Genomic DNA, 23,335 nt, shown 5'->3' on the forward strand with positions numbered 1-23,335 from the left:
TATTTTGACAAATTTAGGGCTATTAAATCCTTTCTATCTCATTCCAAGTTATTTTAGGTCTACCCTTACTCCTTCTACTGCTCCCACAGTAACTAACTCACTCTTCCTCACTGGCGCACTATGTGGCCTATGTTGCAAGTATCCAAACCATCTGAGTTGTCCCTCCCTTATCTTATCTTCTATAGGAGTTACACCTAACTTACCCCGAATATGTTCATTCCTTAATTTATCTTTCAGTGTTATACCAGCACCACTCATCCATCTAAGCATTCTCATCTCGGCAACTTTCACTTTTTGGATTTTCTATTTCTTTGTCGCCCAACATTCTGATCTATATCACATAGCTGGTCTTATAATTGTCCTATAAAACTTCCCTTTTTTAATTTTAAGGATATTCTACGATCACAAAGGCAAAACACACTTGAAGCACTTCCCCATTTTACCCAGTCTGCGTTAACTCTATATATTACATCATCTTCAGTTTCTCCTTTAGCTTGCATAATAGATCCAAGGTATCAAAATCTACAAGTGCTATTTATTTCTTCATCATCAAGTTTAACTTTGTCTCCAATATTCTTCCTACCATTATTGAAATTACATTTCATATATTCTGTCTTATTTTTACTTATCATAAAGTTTCTAGATTCTAAAGCTTCTCTCCATAATTCCAACTCAGCTACTATTCCGCCCCTAGTTTCATCAATCAATACAATATCATCTGCAAACAATATATGCTGTGGAACCACATTTTGAATGCTGTTAGTCAGTTGGTCCATCCAGTTGCACGTCTTTGAAAGAAACATGCTGGAAGAAACATTTTGCCAAACACATCAAAAGGACGCCAGGAAGACCACTTTGCTCCAAAGCATATTACTAGAAATGGCGACACCTTTTAAGATTCTAGCACTTATTTCCAACCAATTGCACCAAATAATAGCCATAATAGTACACCACCATAAAAGACTCCTCTCCTTTCTCTTACCAGAACCTCCAAACACAATAATATAGAAGTGCTCTAAAAAAGCTAGGCACACAAATTTTCCCCAAATATCCCTCTTGAGATCTAGAAATGAATAATGTAACTAAAAGATGATAAGTCTCTCCTTCTATTTATAATACAAATTAAATACATTCTAATGACAACAATACCCTTACTAACCCTCACTAAACAACATAAAAAAGGGTAGCCCGGTGCACAAAGCTCCCGCATATGCGTGGTCTGGGGAAGGGACAGACCACAATGGGTCTATAGTACGCAGCCTTGCCATGCATTTTTGCAAGAGGCTGTTTCCATGCCTCAAGCCCGTGACCTGTTCATACGACGACAACCTTACCATTTCGCCTAAGCTCCCCTTCCCTCACTAATTAACATACTACACAATAATAATAATACTAAAAGATGTAAATAACTTCTAACACTTCCCCTAAGCTGGATCATAAATATGATATGCTTCTAGTTTGTTACAAATAAATTTAATATGAGTACCCCCCAATGCTTTGGTAAACAAATCAGCAAGCTGCATAGCAGACTTTACATAAGCGGTAGTAATGAGCTTTTGCACAAGTTTCTTTCGAACAATGTGGCAATCTACTTAATGTGCTTCGTCCGCTCATGAAAGATCGGGTTGGAGGCAATATAAAGAGCAACTTGATTGTTACACATCAACTTCATAGGCTAAGAATGCGAAATGCCCAATTCTTCCAACATGTTCTTCAACCAGACAAGTTCACAAGTAGTGTGAGCCATAGCTTTATACTCTGATTTAGTACTTGATTAGGCCACCACAGTTTGTTTCTTACTTTTTCAAGAAACCAAATTACCACCAACCAAGATATTGTACTCGGTTGTGGATCTCCAGTCGGAAGGCGACCCAGCCCAGTCTGTATATCCATGGATATAAATGTGACCCCTGATCATGATATAAAAAATCTCTCCTTGATGCACCTTTGAGATATCTCAAGATGCGAATTACTACGCCCCAATGACTTGCCCTCGGAGAATCTAGAAATTGACTCACAACACTTGTTGCAAAAGATATATCCGGTCGAGTGATTGTGAGATAATTCAACTTTCCAGTAAGTCTCTGGTATTATCCTGGATTAGGTTTAAAATCACCCATATCTGACACATGCTTGCTGTTAGGACCCATGGGTGTATCAACCGGTTTAGATCTCAACGATCCAATTTCATCCAATAGATTAAGAACATACTTACTTCGTGACAAAACAGTTCCCATATGAGATCTAGATACTTCTATACCCAAGAAGTATTTCAACGGTCTCAAATCTTTGGTTTGAAACTTAGTTTGTAGAAAAAGTTTGAGACTCTGAATTCCTTTATCATCATCACCTGTAATAACAATATCATCCACATAAACAATGAGAAGGATCCTAATCGATGAAGTATGATGATAAAATACAGAATGATACATTGAATATTGTCAAAGACCAAACTCAAGTATTACAACACTGAAACTACCAAACCATGCTTTGGGAGACTGTTTTAAACCATATAGAGCCTTTTTGAGCCAACACAATAAGCCTGACTCCCCTTGAGCAACCACAGACTTGTCAAGAGGAAGAGGTACCAAGTCCCAAGTGCCATTGTCATGTAAAGCATTCATCTCTTCAACCATAGCATTCCTCCAATCAGAGTGGGCTGAGGATTTTAAAACAGATTTAGCAAGGGTAGTAGATGATAGAGCAGTAACAAAAAAATAATAGGAGGGTGATAAGAAGTTATAAAAAACATAATTGGAAATTGGGTGTTGAGTACATGTGCGTTTACCTTTTCGAATAGCTATGGGAGGATCAACATCATGGGGAATATGATCATCAGACGAGGAAACCAAATGTGTGGTAGTAGAAGCTAGAGGGGACTCTCTTCCTTAGAGCTGCCGTTGTGAATACACTTGCAAATTAGGATCATCAAGATGATGAGAAGGACACAAACTACATAGGAACTCAGATGGTTGGTTCAGCTAGGACAACAAAGTAGAATCTAGAGGATTAGGCAAAGGAAGAGACTCATTGAGCTCAAAAGCACTTAGGGACTGGGGTAGTAAGGTGTATACTCAAAGAACGTAACATCGGCATAAAAAAAGAAGCGATGCAGCATTGTTGGAAAGTTTCAAAATTTATCCAGTCAAATCTCCTTAATTATAGAAGAAATTTTTGTAATTATGTAAATCTACTCTCCTTGATTATAGGAGAAATTTTCGTGATTATGTAAATAATCTTAGGAGATATTCTAGGATATATTCTTAGGAGATATTCTAGGAGATTTGATAGAAATTGTCATTCCTTCCTTTTTTTCTATTCTTTATTATTCTTTCCTTTTAGATTATCCCTGTAGTCTATAAGACATTCAGATTGTACCTAATTTTACAATAATAAGAAATACTATTTCAATTCTTCTCCACTTCTAGATGGTGTCAGAGCCTGGCTTTCTTTTCCTTTTGGAAGTCCTAGCCTCTAAAACCTAAGCCTCACTGCCTTTACTCTGTTCAAACTCCATTATGTTTGAAATTTCCGAAACTTCCACCATGGCCAGACCTGAACCTGTGGTCAACACGAAAACTGAAATCAAGGTAGCCTATACCGAAACCCATTTAGTCCAAATCACAAATAGCCGTCTCAATGAAGCCAACTTCTTGAGATTGTCTCAGTCAGTTTGAATGTATATCTGCGGGAGAGGTAAGATTGGGTACCTTATTGGTGAAACAGAGTTGACCCATCATATACTATATGGGATGCTGAAACTTCCATGATTATGGCTTGGCTTGTGAATGCAATGGATGAAGATATTAGTGCTAATTACATGTGCTATCCTACTGCAAAAGAACACTGGGATAATGTTAGTTAGATGCATCTTGACCTTGAAAATTATTCCCAGATTTATGAATTGCCGCAAAAAATTGGCAAGACCCAACAAGGGGAAGATAGTGTGACTAAGTATTTCAATGTCCTTAAGGGACTGTGGCAGGACTTGGATCTATTCAATGATTATGAATGGAAGAGCCCTAATGATTGCAACTACAACAAGAAGATGGTGGAAAATGCAAGAATTTTTAAATTCTTGGCTGGACTCAATGATGAGTTTGATGAGGTCAGGGGGAGGATTCTTGGTAGACAACCTCTGCCTCCAATTGAAGAGGTATTTTCTGAAGTGAGATGTGTAGATTGTCGTCGGAATGTTATGCTAAAGAAAAAAGGGGCTGATGGAATAGTTGAGAACTCAGCTTTGGTTGCTGCTAATCCTACTGTTTTGGTTGCTGCTAATGCCTCTGTACAACGATCATATCCCAATCAAAAACTTGAGTATGGTGTGACAATTGTTATAAGCCACGCCATACCCGAGAAACCTGCTGGAAACTACATGGAAAACCGGCAAATTGGAAGAGCAGCGAACCTGGACTTGGTAACAACCAAGTGATTCCTAGAGCAAATGAAGCCCAAACCAATGTTCTAAGTTCAAAGTAGATGGATCAGGTTCTTCAACAGCTGAAATCCAATATGATATTTGGTACTTCTATTGGTTCCTTTGCCCAAACAGGTAATATGTCGAGTGCCTATTCCAGCTCTTTAGCCTTTGCACCATGGATTATTGATTTAGGTGCATCTGACCATATGACTAGTGATGGGGATCAACATGCACCTCGAGTATCTTTCGTGGATATTATGACACGTGGACAACCACCCGAAGTCCACCATTGATGTGAACTTTATTTGTAGCAATTGAAGCTTCTCTTAGAAGCTAGCTTGGAAAGAGGATGACAGCTTGCAAGTCAAAGAGTCTTGGGTTTTCAAGAAGCATTTATTTCATTTTAAGTTCCTAGACTCCACTATCATAATTATTATAGTTCCTAGGCATCTATTTCCTATGACAAACTATTTCCTAGGAACCTCATTACCTATGTTTTAAATGTTTTATTTTACTTTTGTATTTTCTTTAATCTTCAAGAAGCCATGTGCAAGTCATGTGCATGTAAGGCTATAAATATGCCATCACTTGTATTGTAAAAGACATCTTGCATTATCAATTGAAAAAAAGAAGCTTTTGCTTGAACTTGTGAATCTTGTTCCTCTCCTTGTGAGTGAGTTAGTGCTACGTTCCGTCTCCTTGGAGATTGGGTGGTGAGAGACCACGACAACATCAACGTCATCATCAACACTACACACCCACACCTCTTTCATAGCTCACAGGTTACAACCACCTCAAGCTTCATTTTTATCTTAAGATTCCTAAGGATCAACAAGCTTGTTCGTGGTGCGATCGAGTACTTGTGTGTCTTGGTGTTTGATATTACAAACCCTTTTGGTAAGCTCGTTTCAATTCCTTGTTTGTGACCATCTAAAACAGTCCCTAAAAGTACCTTGTAAACTTTGAAACTCTACCTGAAGCTTTGATTGAAAAACCTTGTTCATTCTCTTTGAATCTTCCTAGATTTTCAACATGAACATGTTTGCTAGTACCATGCTTAGGGATATTTGATTTGTACACTAGGACTTGTGATCAAAGACTTCTAATATAACATCTTTTAAAGTGAACTTGATTACTTGAATGAAATGATCAACTAAGGGCTTTGAACCAAATCATATATGTTTTCAAATTCTCAACAACTTGTGATCATTAGAATATGTTTGTGATGTTCATGCTTGGTTAATTCAATTTCTCATAGATTGTGATCTTGTGTGTGTGCTACAAAGAGGGTCAACCGTAGGACTAAGGCTACTTAGAACCGTACTACATCAACTAGTACGTCTCAATTGTTTCAATCTTATTATCCTTGTTCGGGTAATAAAAAGGTTAGGATTGCAGATGGGGGTCTCTGATCCATTGCAGGAGCAGGCTCAATTAGAGTTTTTTGGGAAAATAGAATTAAAATTTGTCCTTCATGTTCCTAAACTTACTTGCAATCTTTTGTCTGTTAGTAGATTATCCTGTGATTCTAATTGTCGTACCATATTTTTTGATTCTCACTGTGAATTTTAGGACTAGAACTCGGGGGTGATGATTGACAGTGCTAGGATGATCGATGACCTTTCTTATTTTGATGATACCCTATTCAGCAATAAACAAGCTCAGGGCTTGAGTGGTAGTACTAGTTCAATCCCTGTGCGTGATCAAATAATGCGTTGGCATCTTAGATTAGGGCATCCTAGTTTTTCTTATTTAAAATATTTGTTGCCTAATCTGTTTAAAAATTTGAATTGTACTTCTCTTCATTGTGACGTGTGTCAGTTATCAAAAAGTCATCGAGTTCCATATATTTCAAAAGGCTACCGTGCATCAAAACCTTTTTATTTGATTCATAGTTATGTTTGGGGTCCTTCTAAGGTTACTACCTTAACGGGGAAAAATGATTTGCGACTTTTATTGATGACCATACTCGGATTTGTTGGGTATATTTGATGAATGGAAAATTTGAAGTTGAAATATTATTCAAGAATTTTTATAGTATGATCGAAAATCAATTTCACACAAAAATAAGCATACTTCGTACGGATAATGGTACAAAATATTTCAACCAAGTTTTGGGAAATTTTTTGAAAAAAAGAGGGATTCAACATCAATCCACTTGTCGTGACACCCCACAACAAAATGGCATCGTTGAAAGAAAAAATCGTCATTTACTTGAGGTTCACAGGCTATAATTTTTTCAATGCATATTCCAAAATATTTGTGGGGGATGCTATTCTAACTACTTGTTACCTTATTAATAGAATGCCTATCCGTGTGCTGCAGTATATCACTCCTTTGGCATGCCTAAAAAGATCCTTTTCTGATAATAGGATAATTTTTGATTTGCCTATAAAAGTATTTGGATGCACTATTTTTGTTCATATTCCAGCTCACCTTAGATCTAAACTTGATCCTAGGGCTGAAAAATGTGTTTTTCTTGGATATGCTTCCAATAAAAGAGGGTATAAATGTTTGAATCCAAAAACAAAAAAATATTCACATCAGTATGGATGTCGTTTTTGTTGAAAATTAGTCTTACGTTAACCAAACTTATCTTCAGGGGGAGAAAGAGAGTAGTGAAGATCAGTTTTGGTAAACTTCTATACCAATGCCTAATGTTTTCCTTGACATTGACATCCCTATACAAAACATTCAAGGAACTGAAATTTTAAATAGTGAAAAAAATGGAAATCCCAAACTGCCCGTACAAAGCATAAGGGAATCACAAATAGGGGGAGAATTGTTACAGAATAATCCCTCTTTTGAGCTTTGTGTTTATACTAGAGGCAGATAATGTTCTAATACTAAGGGTCATCCCACTATTTCAAAGCAGAATCAATCATCACCTCCAAAAACTGGTCATTTGGAAATCCCAATTCCTAGGTAATCCTTCTACTACTATATATAAGATATTATTATATCTATAGGCCAGCTTGACAAGCTACCCTTCCTCTTGATCTGAGGTGTGAAGATAAAGATCTCTTTTCTATGACTTCCACTTATCGATCCCAGCCCGGAAAAGTGACCGACCAGGGCCCTATTGATGAATGAAAGAAAGGGTTTATGAGCCCTAGCCTTGTAAGCCCACACCCACTTCTAGTTGATCAATCTACTGACCTTGATGTAACTATAGCCATTAGGAAAGGAGTTAGAACCTATACCACACACCCCATTGCCAAATATTTATCATACTATAGACTCTCTCTCATAATCATAAGGCCTTTACATCAATATTTCTCACCTATTTGTTCCAAGGTCCATTTAGGAAGCTATGGATCATCCGAATTGGAAGTTAGCAGTTCTTGAAGAGATGAATGCACTGTGGAACAACAATACTTGGGAAATTGTTGATTTGCCAAAGGAAAAGAAAATTGTAGGTTGCAAGTGGGTGTTTATAGTTAAATGTAAGGCTGATGGCAATATAGAGAGATATAAGGCGAGACTCATTGCAAAAGGGTTTACACAAACATACGGAATTGACTATCAAGAAATTTTTGCTCCAGTGGCCAAGATAAACTTAATCTGAGTGTTACTCTCCTTAGTTGTGCATTCTAACTAGCCCTTACACCAGTTGGATGTAAAGAATGCCTTTTTAAATGGAGATCTAGAGGATGAAGTGTTTATGGAATTACCACCAGGTTTTGAAGGTAATCTTGGCAAGGATAAGGGGTGTAAATTGAAAAAATCATTGTATGGGCTCAAGCAATCTTCGAGAGCTTGGTTTGAACGCTTTGGGAAGGCTGTGAAGGGTCATAATTACAGCCAAGGCCAAGCTGATCACACCATGTTCTATAAGCACTCAAGTGAAGGAAAGGTTGCTATTCTAATTGTCTATGTTGACGATATTATTTTGACAGGCAATGATAGCAAGGAACTTGAGAAATTAAAATAGATGCTTGCTAATGAATTTGAGATTAAAGATTTGGGTGACTTGAAGTATTTTCTCGATATGGAACATATGCAAAACTAGTACTTGTCAAAGTCCTAAATTTTGAACCATATAAAAGTCATCCTATTTTCCTAGGACCCTACCGCTGGTTTGTACTATGTCATTACCATTTACATGCATTCTTCTTCTTCTTGACGATCACTAGAGTAGATTAAGTATGCATCTCTCTCAGCATAGTGCTTTCCTAATCAACTGTTGTGCATAATCCATGTCTTCTTCGTTTTTCTTACTATGTTGTGACCTTTGTGCTTCTTTGATATATATTAGTAAACAACACATTATGAATAAATATTATGATAAATTAAGTACTTCATTTTTTTTTTATTAATTTACTTAATTTTGAGTCAAGGCAAGACCTTGGATTTGTCTGAGAATACACATAATGAATAATTTATGAGTTCACTAGAAAAGGTATTTTTGTTTCACAAAGAAAATATGTGCTTGACTTGCTTGGAGAAATAGGTTTACTAAGGTGTAAAGCAACTGAGACACCTATAGAGCCTAATCTTAAACTATAACCTGCCTAGCCTGAGGAAGTAACCAATAGAGACCAGTAACAAAGATTGGTTGGAAGGCTACTTTATCTATCACATACACGTTTTGACAGAGCCTTTGCTGTCAATATGGTAAGCCAATTCATGCACTCACCAGGGCTTGACCACTTTGATGCAGTTTATAGAATCCTGAGACATTTAAAGGGAACTCCAGGAAAAGGTCTATTGTTTCAAGACCATAGACATCTACAAGTTGAGGTATACACTGATGCAGATTGGGTTGGGAGTATAACCGATCGAAGATCAACTTCTGGTTATTGTGCCTTTGTTGGTGGAAATTTGGTTACATGGTGAAGCAAAAAACAAATTGTGGTAGCTAGTAGTGCAGAGGCAAAATTTAGAGCAGTTGCTCATGGAGTTTGTGAAGTGTTGTGGATTAAAAAAATTATTGGAAGAATTGAAAGTCACTAATCCGCTACCTATGAGACTGTATTGTGATAACAAAATCTGCCATAGTCATTGCTCACAATAGTGCTTCATGATAGAACAAAGCATGTTGAGGTCGACAAGCATTTTATAAAGGAGAAGTTGGACAGTGGATTGATTTGTTTACCCTATATCTCTACCACTGAACAAGTGGCAGATATACTTACAAAAGGACTACCAAAGAAGCAATTCGAAAATTTGATCGGCAAGCTGGCTATGGAAGACATCTTCAAACCAGCTTGAGGGGGAGTGTTGGAAAGTTTCAAAATTTATTTAGTCAACTCTCCTTGATTATAGGAGAAATTTCTTTAATTATGTAAATCTACTCTCCTCGATTATAGGAGAAATTTATGTAATTATGTAAATAATCTTAGGAGATATTCTAGGATATATTCTTAGGAGATATTCTAGGAGATTTGTTAGCAATTGTCATTCCTTCCTTTTTTTCTATTCTTTCCTTTTTTATTCTTTCCTTTTAGATTATCCTTGTAGTCTATAAGACATTCAGATTGTACCTAATTTTACAATAATAAGAAATACTATTTCAATTCTTCTCCACTTCTAGAAGCATAGGATTGGAACAATGATGCCCCTTTTGAGTATATGAGTAGCCCTGAAAGATACATTTTATAGCACGAGGATCCAACTTATCCACCCCAGGAGCTAGTTGATGAACAAAGGACACACACCCAAATCTACAAGGGTGATAAAATAAAGGTGAATTAGGAAAGAGAATGGAGTAGGGAATTTTACCACTAAGAATAGAGGCTGACATCCTATTGATTAGATAACTAGCAGTAAGTACAACATCGCTCCAAAACGCTTTAGGTACATGCATTTGATAAAGTAAGGTGTGAGTGATTTCAAGGATATGTCTATTTTTCCTCTTTACAACCCCATTTTGTTGAGGAGTGTGGATACGAGATGATTGATGGACAATACCAAACTGAGTCATATAACTAGTAAATTGTACACTGAAATGCTCTTTAGCTTCATCACTATGAAGTATTGGAATTGGCAAACCAAATTGAGTTTTATTTCAGAACAAAAGGCACAAAATACATTAAATAACTTGAAACGATCTTTTATTAAATATAACCAAGTCATTCTTAAATAATCATATCCACAAAGGTTACAAAGTACTGAGAACCTAGCTTGGACACAACTTTACTAGGACCCCAAACATTAGAATGTACTAACATAAAGGGCTTGTAGCCCGTTTATTGACTCAGGAAGTGAAAGGGACACAATGGTGCTTTCCCAACTAACAAGACTCACAATCAAGACTATACATAGGACTCAAACTAGGAACAAGACATTTTAACTTTTCTAGTGAAGGATGATCAAGACGACAATGAATTTGGAAAGGTGTGGCAGCAATAGTGTAGGCTGTAGAAGGAGATAGCGGCTCAAAGTGATAGAGTCCACCAGCTTCATGCCCTCCGCCAATTGTCTTCCTCGTCTTCAAATCCTAAATTACCATAGAACTAGGGAAGAATGCCAGGAAGCAGTTCACGGATTTAGTAATCTTTGCTAACGGACATAAGATTGAAAGGAAATTTGGGAATATAAAAAACCGAAGGAAGAGAAATAGAAGAAGGGAGATTTACAGTTTCGATTCCCTTGATTGCAGTGGTGGATCCATCAGCAAGAGTAACACAAGGTAAATTTGCAGGATATTGAATAGTGGAGAAGAAGCTAGATATATCTGTGATATGATCAATGGCAGCGGAGTCTATGACTCAAAGACTCGGACGAGAAGTACTGGATGACAGGCATATTGTGGGATTACTTGTTTGGGCAAGTGATGCAATGGGAAGAGAAGGCTTGATATTACTGGAACTTGGAATATTCTTCCTTTGACATGGATATAGTATGTTGCCCCCCACTCAGCGCCAAAGGTGAGGAGTTAGCTGTGGCGGTATTGCCTTCCCCCAAAGGTGTGGAGTTGGTGGTGGCTGCATTGGCAACACGTGAATATCTACGGTGGAGATCCCAACGTTGCTTAATAATACCCATCGAAAATGAGTAAACTTGCAAGGAGTACCTCTACGTTGTTCGTATCTACCACCACGACCACTTGAACCACCTTGATAACTTTTGCAGTTGTTTGGTAAATAACTAGAATCACCCTGTGTAGCAAAGGCTATCCTCTCAGAGCCAAATGCAAGAGCACGAGAATGCATGCTAAAGGAAGCTCGATAGACACGAGAATAAACATCGACAAATGATGATAGTTTGACGCTACTAAGTACTTGGAATTGGATTGCCTAAAACTTGGGTCTCAAGCTTTCTAGAACTTGAAAGACTGTCATATGCTCCCTTTGCTTTTGCATCTCTCAAGCATTGGCAGTTATAGGTTGCACAACGTTAAGCTTCTCATGAATACGCTTCATCTCTTCAAAATAATTTGCAGTACTCCTATCTCCTTGTTGTAACCGGAAATACTCTTGAGATGAATCATACATACGTGTGATATTACTAGAGTATAGAAGCTTGACATAATACCAAACCTCCTTGCACGTATCTAGATGCATACACATCCATGCAATTTATGGCTTTATTGAATTCCATAAGAGAGAAAACAATCAAGGCATTTGCTTGAACCGACACTTCTTTTCTCTTCTCATCAGAAGAATCAGATTGGAGCAAGTGGTCAGATTTTCCTAATCCTTCTAAATCAACTTGAACAACTTTAGACCATTGAACGTAGTTCTTTCCATCCTACTTTTGAGTCGTTAATTGTGGCAGTGATGCAGGAAATAGATTTTTGGGATTCATAGACTCCACCCCAACACTCACAAACTTGTAGCCACACCAATGTCAAATAAGAAGAGCAATCAAAATGAATCGGAACAATCACAAACTATCTAAAGCACGACACAACCATGGATGAGGTGAACAACTCAATGACTGATATACCACTGCCACAGTCTCACAATTGGACATAAGAACATTGCCACTGCTCCAAGAAACTCACAAAGAAGCCTTCACAAACCCCAAATAGAAATTAGCGGACTATCATGAGTGCATGGTTGAAAAGGGTTGGTTTTTTTTAGCAAAAAACATGCCCAACAACTTGATAATATTGTCTAGAGAAGGAATTAGAACATGGCAAAAGGGGGGGGGGGGAAGGTGGTTAGAAACTCACACGCGTCGACGGGTGGGGTCAGCATTGCCAGGAATTGGCTAGCGCATGAGATCTTTTCTAGCGATGAGGTTTGGTGGGGTTAGGCTTCAGAGGGTTTTTGGTTTGGGTATATGGTTGGTTTTCTGAAATAATGACGGGTGGAGGTGGATTTGACAAGGACAACGGCGGGAATAGTTTTCCTAGCAACGACAGCTGAGTAAGTAGGGTTTAGGTTGGATCATGCTCTGATACCATGCTGAGACTTTGAAATGAATGACCTAAGTTGAAGATAGATCTCTCCCTCTATTTATAATACAAATTAAATACATTCTAATGACAATAATACCATTACTAACTCTCACTAAAAGACATACTAACACACTTAATAATAATAATACTAAAAGATATAAATAACCTCTAACAATCCCAATCGGATTATTCCAAAGTCCTTAAAATAAGGGACAACGTAAAAACATATAAGAGCAGGTTTCCCCACTCTTGAAGTGGATGATACAAAGATAGAGCATTGTTGGGTCCTTCTTGCTAAGTTTGATCATTAGTGTTGATTTTTTCAAGAACGACAGACTAGGAAAAAAGCATTGATCTTTGAAGGAACTTTAACTTTAGGTAATAAAGATGAAAAGGGCTGACATTAGGCTCATGGATCAAATGAGACAAAAAAGATTTGCATGAGAAATCCTCAGAAGAATCAAGTTTCCAAACATGTTTGTTACTCCCCACCTACACACAAAAAGAATCAAGCTCATAGTTTCTCTTTTGACATTCCTCCCAAAATTAGAATCCCAGGAATGGCCACCCTTTGCAAAATGAGGAGGGCAATAGTAGGGGACTTATAAAGATCAGATAGATGAAACAAATGAGGGAAACCAATAGCCATAGATATATTCCCAATCCTATTATGCTCCCCAAAATGGATTTTCTCCCCATTACCACTTTGTAACAGATATCAGGGAAGAAAGATTGATAGGTTTGAGACACAAATTTATAAGGACTCAAACAAGTAATATTAACACCTGCATTAGCATATCATACATTTTGTGAATCACCAATTTACTATCTATAACCTTGTGCCAAAGAGGGTTAGGTTCTGAAGGAAAACACCACAACCATCCTCCCACCAAAGGAATGTTCTTAGACACCAAATTACCTAGACCTAGGCCTCCCTCCCTTTTTGACCTACTCACAATGTTCCAACCCACTAAATGATCTCTCTAGCTCACCAACCACAAGAAATTCCTCATCAACTTCTCTAATCTCTGGACAAACTTCACTAGAATTTCAAGAAGGGATAAAAATTACAAGGGGATAGAAGAAAGATAAGCATGGATAAGAGCAATGCGATCCCTTAAAGTGAAAGATGCTACTTTCCACCCATCCAACCTTCTAGCAATTCCCTCAAAGATTAGGTCCCAAAACAAATTAGCAGTAGGATTGCCCCCTAGAGGAACTCCTAAATATGTAGTAGGCCAACTCAAAATGCTGCAACCTGCTAACCTAGCAAAGGGCTCTGTTCCATACCTAATCCCACCAAACCACTCTTAGAAAAGTTCATTTTGAACCCCGACAAGCTGACACCTTCTCAGAAACGTGTAGAATGGTTCTATCCTTCGAAATAAAGAGAATGATATTGTCCACAAACTGAAGATGAGAAATGGGCAGATCCTCATTACGCACATCTTATCCCTTCCACCAAGCCTCTTTCTACCCTGCTATCACTCATCCTATTTAAAGCATTTGTCACAATATTGAAAAGGAAGGGGATTGTGGTCACCCTGCCTCAGACCCTTAGAAGCTTGAAACCAAGACTCGGCCTCCTTGTTAAAAAGACAAAAAAGACCATAGAGGAGAGACTCCCACAATTCCACTTCATCTTCCTCCAAAGCCTCTTCTATCCATAACGCAATCAAGAAACCCCAACTAACCTGATTATAAGCTTTCTTAAAGTCCAATTTCAAAACCAAGCCATCTTGTTTCTTCTGACTACGTCCTCAACCACCTCATTAGTTACAAATGTTGCATCTAATATCTTTCTTTCATTGATAAAAGCACTATGATTATGGGAGATTTTGTCCACCTAGACCATTGCTAATCTTTTAGATAAGACTTCCATTAAAATCTTGTAAACATTTGTAACCAAGCCAATTGGTCTATAGTCATTAACTTTACTAGTAGAGTCTTTTTTAGGTCCCGAATTATAAATTTGGAGTAAAGACTTCTACCAACCACCCCATTGTCAAAAAAACTCATGGAAGAATTTGAAATGATCAACCTTTAAAAATTCCAACAATCCTGAAAAAAGGCCATCATAAAACCATCCGGGCATGGAGCCTATGAAACAATCTTTTGGTACAATCCCCATCCAACTCATATCTTCATCCAAGAATCCTGCCACCAGCTCATATCTTCCCTCAGAAGAAGTTGTTCTGGCACATTAATCGACTGAATTTTTCTTCTAACATTTTCTTCTGAGATATGCCCTCCTATTAAACATTCTAACATAATAAGCTCCTAGAGAATGCCTTTTTTTTTTTTTTCCTAGATTGAATGTCCCCAAAAACTTCTAGGTTTTAAGTTTAGCTTTCAAAACTTTCAATCTCCTCATAAAGAAAAATCCCTCCCAACTTTCCACATTGCACTCCCCCCACTACTCGCTTGCTAGCCTCCAAAAATCAGGGTGAGGAAGCCACATATTCTCAAATCTAAATAGTTTAAGCCCCTATTTCAGAGGGTTAGACTCAAAAACTAAAGGACAATGATTAGAGATCACTATAGGGCACACTTCTTGAGTCAATTAGGGAAATACATCCTCCCACATTGTGCTGAACACAAAACTGTCAATCCTAGTAGCAATTGGCTTAGCACCATATGCTACTCGGTAAAATTAGGGATTGGAGAGTGGAATATCTCACAAGTCACATTCTTTGGTAAAGTTATCAAAACCCCTCATGCTAGAAGTAATCCTAGACCCTCCCTTCTCATCAGTGGATCTGATGACATTAAAATCACCTCCTAAGCAGCAGTTGGGATAGAAAAATCCATAAAAAGTAGTTAGCTCATCCCAAATAACTCCCTTTAAATAGAGACAGTATAAACCATAAACAAAGGTGATCGCCACCGCCTCTTATCCTTGACATAAAAAAGACAAAGACAAAGAAGGAACCCAACTAAACATCAGTTTGCAAGCAACTCTAGTGTCCCAAGCAATCATGGCACCCCCCTGGCATTTAAAAGAACAAAGACAAAGATGTAACCCATCAAAACGTCAAGTTGCAAGCATCACTAGTGTCCCAAACAACCACTATACCACAACCACACCCCCCTCCCCGGGTGCCCGAGGAATTATTAGAAGCTAGAAAAATTCAAAAACCCATTCCTTAAAAGAAACTTTCAGTGTCTAGCAACTCCCGCACGTGTCGGCTATATCTCTCGTTCCCTAGTGGTTCCACAATCAAAAATCTACCTGCAGAACCTAACTCTCTTTGGAAAAGCAAGTCATTCTTTCAAAAGAAACTTTTAGTGTCTTTCACAGGCAAAGGTAGAATACTTTGTTTAGAATTAATAAACTCCCTATGAGTACTTGGGAACATATGCATGGAAGAAGAGCCTAAGCAAGGAGGTGAAGAATTGCTCAAAAGGGTTCTGTTAGCTGCTGTTCCTTCAACCTCAAGGCTTTATGAAACTATAGGAATTTGAAGAAAATATGTTGATGATCAGAAGGAGAAAAACATTAAGATTCTCTACACCTTTTTGTGGATCTACATGCTTTGATTCCCCCACTCCAGTGTTAGCTAGACAAACCACATCTTCCACAAAGATCTGTGAATCTAAACCTATCAAAGGGGGTGAGTGCAAGCAATTATCCTCAAATTCACAAACCTCTTCCAATAAAAGTTGATTTTCCTCTTCAAACAATTCATCCAACTCCTGATTGTGATTATGTCCTCCTTGCTTCAAATAAACCTCCTCATCTGGCTTGACTTCTTCCAAATTTGTGGTAGTACTCCAGGAGTTGGATGGATTGTTTGAGGAGGAATTATGGCCTCCTTGCTTCAGATAAACCTCCTCATCTGGCTGGACTTCTTCCAAATTTGTGGTCGTACTCCACAAAACTTCTTTTTGTATTTCTAACGTGATACAACCTGATTTTTCGTTAGTGCACATTAAATGCACAACTTAGGTTAAAAAATGAATCCTTTCCTATCAATCTACATGATCTTGGGCAATTTCTTCTAAAAATTTGAGGGCAAAAATTGTGCAACACTAAAGATAAATTGGTATGTCTAAGCATACACCTCCCAAATATATTCATTATGTACAAAATGAAAAAGTTCTATAATTTTGAAAGATAGAAAATTCAAGTGCTTTCTCCGCCATTGTCTATAACAATATTTTTATCAATAACAACTTTAAAAATTAGGGCAAAAGACACTGACAAAAAAAAAAAGACACTAATCTCCCCTGAGGTTTCAAGAATTCCAGGGACCTTCCCTGAAATTTTCCAAGAAGGCACAAACCTCCCTTTGTTTTGTGCAAAAAAGACAAGTTTCTTGAGGGGAGGTTGGTGTCTTTTTGGCAAAGGTCACGGGAGGTGAGTGTCTTTTTGTCCTAAACATTATTCTAAGTATTTTAAAAAACTCTGAAAAATAATTGAAAATTAATTTTTGAATATAGAAATTTAGAACATGCAAATATTGGTTCAAGGGAACTCATTACCAGTCTCTCTCATTCTTTCTCAACCGAGATTGGCCTTTATGCCAACTTTGGTTCACCTTTAACAACTCCATTTTTAGGCATATGGAAGGCTCACAACATACTGTCACATTTGCTAACTTATGGGTGACGTGGCACCATGTGAATGCTTATGTGGACATTACGTGGACTCTTAATTGATTTTCTCTCTAGTTTTCTTGGAGAAAGATCTAGAATGTGCAATTGGCACATGTAATTTTTATAGTCTCTAGAGAAGAGAAATATCTAGAAGGTGTAATTATAATAGAGTTAAGAAGGTATTAAATATTTCGATGAAGCACTCTAGATGCTCATTGTAGGCCATATGATCAAATTGATCAAATAGGGGTAGAAATCTTATTTGTAATCATTCAAGCAAAGTGAGTTATATATCCTTCTTATTTTTTTCTTTCATTGCTTTTTTAGTTTTGTTTGCGTGGGTTAAGATCGACTTAGCACTCTTAAGTCTTCCAAGAGTGTCCAAGTGTTGCACAAGAATTGGTGAAATTTCCAAGCCTGTGAAAAGTGGTATCTGAGCTTGATTATGCGGGGATGTGACTAGGCAAGGTGTCTGACTCTAGTGTTGCCAATGCAGGAGAGCAACATGGACGAGACAAGGGTATCAGCAAGGGAAGGAAGGAGAAGTCTCACTCAATGGACATTGTGGCTTCCATGGATGTTTGTCTCAAAAAGGTTGAGCATGTTGTGGTTAATGGACAAGATAGGTTTGAGGAGATTGGTCAGTGCATTGAAGGGTTTGAGTCAAAGGATGATGAGCTTCGTGGAGAGATGCAAGGCCACCTCAAGATTGACTTAGCACTCTTAAGTCTTCCAAGAGTGTTTAAGTGCTGCATAGGAATTGGTGAAATTTCCAAGCCAGGAGTGGTATTAGAGCCTGGTTATGTGGGGACGTGACAAGGCAAGGTGTCCGACTCTAGTGTTGCCAATGCAGGAGAGCAACATGGACGAGACAAGGATATCAATTAGGGAAGGAAGGAGAAGTCTCACCCAAGGGACATTGTGGCTTCCATGGATGCTTGGCTCGCAAAGGTTGAGCATGTCATGGCTGATGGACAAGATAGGTTTGAGGAGATTGGTTAGCGCATCGAAGGGCTTGAGTCCCTTTGACGATGAGCTTCGTGGGGGATGCAAGGCTGCCTAAAATTTGTAGTGGATTCATGAAGGAACCAACTTGACGTTGTGAAGGGGTTACTCCAAGAAGATCTTGTGGTCATGAAGGAAGAAATCAAGTAGATCAAGCCAAATTGATCTCTTTGTAAGATAGTGATAACTCAAGGTAATATTGCTACCCATATGACATCTAAAATTGATGTTCCACAACCAAAATCTTTTGGTGGCTCTATGAATGTTAGAGAATTTGATAACTTCTTATGGAGCCTTGATCAATCTTTTGAGGCTATGGGCATAAGAGAAGATTCCAAGAAGATCAAGACTGCACTTTTTTATCTTTTGGACTCTCTCATGGCATGGTGGAGGCAAAGATTTCTAACATGGAGAAACTCACTTGCATAATCAACACCAAAGATGATTTCAATGAGGAGATCAAGAAGCAATTTTATCTTGAGAACATGGAGCATGAAGCTTGTGGTAAGCTTCAATGGCTTACACATGAAGGGAATGTTTGGGACTATGTGAAAGAATTCTCTGAGCTCCTGTTTGAAATCTCTGGCATTCTTGAGGAGTCCTTTTGCATTCATAGATGGCCTATAACCATGGGCTAGATTAGAACTACAAAGGTAGAGTCCGCAATAGCTTGCTTCAACAATAGCAGTTGCGGAATATCTTTTATGATTCAAAAAGTCTGACCCATCCCAGGGGAAAGGCAGAGGATTCAATGGAAGTCGAGCAAAGGAGGGGAATCACAAGCCATCCTCAAGCAACAAAGGCAAAACAAATAGTGGAAACAAAAGTGGTGGTGACAAATCAAAGTTCACTTGCTTCCTTTGTGAAGGCCTTCCCTGAGCTATGGAATTCTTGAAGAGGAACAAACTCTTTGTGTTGCTTCAAGAAGAGGAGGATGATCATCCAAAAGATGATACACAAATGGGGTCATTACAACTTTTGAATTCCGTCAAGGCCAAGGTTGAGATACCCAAAACTGTGAAGAAGGGTCGTGTGTATGTGAATACCATGGTGAATGAATTGTGTACTCATGCTTTGGTGGATACAGGTGCTTCCAACAATTTCATTGAGAGGAAGCTAAACAGCCTTGGGAAAGCATTTCTATGGACTTCATCACTTCCTTACCCAATTTTGAAGGGTATGATACCATCATGGTGGTTGTGGATAGAGTTTTCGAGCATGGGGTGTTTATACCTGCCTTAAGAACTGTATGGAAGAAGAAGCGGCTCATCTATTCTTTAAACATGTGCTTATTGTGGATTTTTGATTACAATAGTAAGTGATTGGGATCGAAGATTCACAGGGCGAGTTTGGATGGAGCTCTTTCAACTCGTGGGTTCAAATCTCAACTTCTCCACAAGCTTTCATCTACAAATTGATGGCCAAACCAAAAGGGGAAATGCTTTATTGGAGTTATATTTGAGGCACTATGTGAGTGCTAACCAAATGGATTGGGCAATGTTGCTAATGTAGCTCAATTTTCCTTCAACTTACAAAGAAGTGAATCCACACATCGAAGCTCTTTTGAACTAGCCATAGGACAACTACCATTGATGCCCAATATTGTTGTTTTAGAGTATATGGGCAACAATTGATCAGCCTCCAAATTTCCAAAGGGAGGGATGAGCAAACAGACATGGCCAAATCATTTTTGGCAAAGGCAGCTAAGAAGATGAAGAATGGGTAGACAAGAAATGGAGATACATGGAATATCAAGGAGGAGATCTTGTCTTGGTGAAACTCCTCCACCAAGCTAGAGTATTCAAGAGTTACCCAAGGGGTTGATAAGTGTTAGATTGCCACTTTACCTAAAATCTTAAGCTATTAGGTTGTGAGCCAACAATGTATATCAAGCTTTAACACTCCTCCGCACGTGGAGAGAGAAACAAATGACAAATAACACCACAGTATAAATGCGGACAACAAGACTAGAACCCTGGACATTCGGGTAACTAGAGCTCTAATATCATGTTAGAATACCACTAACCTAAAAGCTTAAGCTATTAGGTTGATTAGGTTGTGGACCAACAATGTATATCAAGCTTTAACAATAAGGAGGTATAAAGGACCTTTCTTGATCATTCAACGTGTTGGCAAAGTTGCCTACCAAGTGAAACTACCTTCAAAGCTAAGGGTCCATCCTATTTTCCATGTAAGCCTACTTAAGCCATATCACAATGATGCAGAAGATCCAAGCTGAGGGTGTTCAAAAAGGGCTCCCAAATCCATAACTACTTATGAAAAGAAAGTGGATTGAATCCTTGCTCATTGAATCATTCGAAAATGGGGTATCATATGAAGTTATGTGGAGTACTTGGTGAGGTGGAAGAAGGCGCAACCTGATAGTGAAGCAAGTTGGGAACATGAAGACTCTTTGTGGCAATTTAAGAACAAAGTAGTCAACTTCCAAAAAAAGGTTACTACGAGGACATCAACAGATTAGGTGGGGGAGAATGTCACATTCGCCAACTCATGTGTGATGTGGCGCCACGTGAATGCTTATGTGGACATTACGTGGACACTTAAGTGGACTTGTCTCTAGAGTCTTCTTTGAGAAAGATCTAGAATGGACAATTATCACATGTAATTATTAGTCTCTAGAGTCTTCTTAGAGAACATGTAGCCGGTGTAATTATATTAGAGTTAAGAAGGTATTAAATATTTCCATGAAGCATTCTAGATGCTCATTGTAGATTGTAGGATCAAATTGATCTCCACCATTGGTTAGGGAGGTGTAGCATATATAGGGCAGAAACCTCATTTGTAATCATCCAAGCAAAGTGAGTTGTATATCCTTCTTACTCACATTCTTTTGCTATCTTTTTCTTTCATTCTTTGCTTTGTGAGCTTTGTTTGAGTGGGCTAAGGTTGACTTAACACTCTTTTAAGTCTTTCAAGTGTGTCTAAGTGCTGCACAGGAATTGGTGAAAATTTTCAAGCCCGTGCCAATACTACATGAGCCCTCAAGTTTTTGACTGGTAAGGTGGCCATTGACACATTTTACAGTGGCCTGAAATTGGCTGGCCACTCTGTCAAACACCCTAAGTTTCCAATTTGTTTTGCTAATGGTCATTCAAAGAAAGTTTGATTCAGGTGAAACTTGTTTTGTTGGTTTTCTATGGATGAGGGGATTTCAACTAATATGGATTGGTTCATCAGAAACTTACTTGCCAATTTCTGCAAATGAGTACTAGCCTTAGGTTTTAAAAACGAGAGTGCAGTATGTGACAATATGACCATGAAAAAAATTAAAGTATTCATCCACTAACTTGAAACCAAGCGTCAAAAGGGTTCAAAATCAAACAGTTTACACGCTGGGCTACTACACAAGTTTTACTATAACTTGATCCTGCACTAAATAAACAACCTTAGGCATAATTTAGGGTGGTTGTGCACAATCCTAATTATTTATTCTTTGACTAGAAAAAAACTATAGCCTTGTGGTATATTTTAGATGCCAAATTAATTAGAACATACAGCTTTATGGTGAATTTTGGTTGTCAAATAGAAAGTGTTGTCATAAATGGGATGCAATCCTGCAAGTAGATTTGGTGATATGGACCTCAAGTGTGAGTTCATTTGTGCCTTTGTGTATATTGCAGTATTGAAGTAATATTAGGGGAGGTTGCGAGCATAGAAGGAGCTTATTATGTTTACATGTGCAGATAATAAGCATGAGTACAGCACTGACTTTGACCTGCGGAAGCCAGTGGGTAGGCATTTTCTCAGCAGACAATGCATAGATTGTGTTAGCATACAAGAATCCCCAAATCTTGCTGCTTTTCGTGATCGTTGTGCCACATTTTTGGCTCAAATACCAAGGTATCCTCTTATACTTTGTTGATTCAAAATCTGCTAATGTAATTTAGTATCTCTGATCTTTTAGGAGCATCATACATCTTAACTGGTTCGCCAAATTGTCCATCTTGCCAGCTAGCTTCTTTATTTTCTTTACTATAGCATGCTTTCCCCCCCCTTCCCTTAGAGGAAGGGAAATACGTTGAAAATCAGGGGTAGATCCTGGCCGGAAGCATTGTGCTACAAAAAAGACTGCAAGATATCCAATTGCAATTCTTACATTATCGCTAAGAATTCCAATCCATGTGATTCTTGGCTGTGTGCAAGAAATGAACTTTCAATATGCATTGAAGATGTGTTTACACTCAACATTGTTATTGTCTTTGACAATTTAGCTAGGTATTCACTCCATGTATGTTTTCAAGCTGAAATTTTTGAGTCTTTTTGTTGATGGAAATGTGTTAAGTGTTTGAAGGGTATTGTGTTGAAATGAAAAAAGATGATGGAAGAATGGTTTGAGATGGCTCAGTCCAAAAAAAAAAAAAAAATGGGGGACAATTTTGAGTAGACCGAAGTTTCTGTGTGTTTCCAGGAAAGGGTTGATCAGCAGTTTCATTGACTTGAGCTTTGTTTAATTTAGAATGCTGTGAACTTCATTTTTTTTTTCTTGTTGCATTTCATCTCTCCATTTTCTCATTCTTGTTTATATCCATTTGACGTCTCCAATTTGTTCTTCTTTCACTATTATTATTTTTGATATTTGGATGTCTAGTCATATTATTTTTATTTAAAATGAAAACTTTTCCCCTCAGATTTTTCATGAGGTTAGTTCGTTCTGTTTGGTTTTTTTAGTTGTTTAAATTTTATCTGAATTAACTTTTTCATTAATTTTTTTTTTTCCCACATTTTTTACTATCATTCGCTTTCCAGGAGTGATGCTGCCATTCTAAGTGCAGGCCGTATCGCCATTCAATCATTATGTGCTCCACAATGTGAATATTCTGCCATGGTTAGTAGAAGAATGTGCCTAACCCACTCAGTTGTACCCTAGCCACACAATCCTAGCACTTTTTCTGCCTTTACCATGGATTATCTTTCACATAATAGTCTCGCATATGCAA

The 23,335-nt window shown here is 38.0% G+C and overlaps 1 protein-coding gene across 12 annotated transcripts in view; it reads left to right on the forward strand.

The window, feature by feature from the left end:
• LOC131153740 (elongator complex protein 4) overlaps window positions 1-23,335 on the forward strand; it is a 36,380-nt gene that overhangs the window by 11,922 nt on the left and 1,123 nt on the right. For all 12 annotated transcript variants that reach the window (XM_058106228.1, XM_058106242.1, XM_058106247.1 and 9 more), the window contains 2 exons: window positions 22,082-22,238; window positions 23,145-23,223. In XM_058106228.1, the coding sequence (XP_057962211.1) occupies window positions 22,082-22,238; window positions 23,145-23,223 (236 nt within the window). The remainder of the gene's footprint in view (window positions 1-22,081; window positions 22,239-23,144; window positions 23,224-23,335) is intronic.

This window comes from Malania oleifera, chromosome 1, assembly GCF_029873635.1.
Source record: "Malania oleifera isolate guangnan ecotype guangnan chromosome 1, ASM2987363v1, whole genome shotgun sequence".
Taxonomy (NCBI): domain Eukaryota; kingdom Viridiplantae; phylum Streptophyta; class Magnoliopsida; order Santalales; family Ximeniaceae; genus Malania; species Malania oleifera.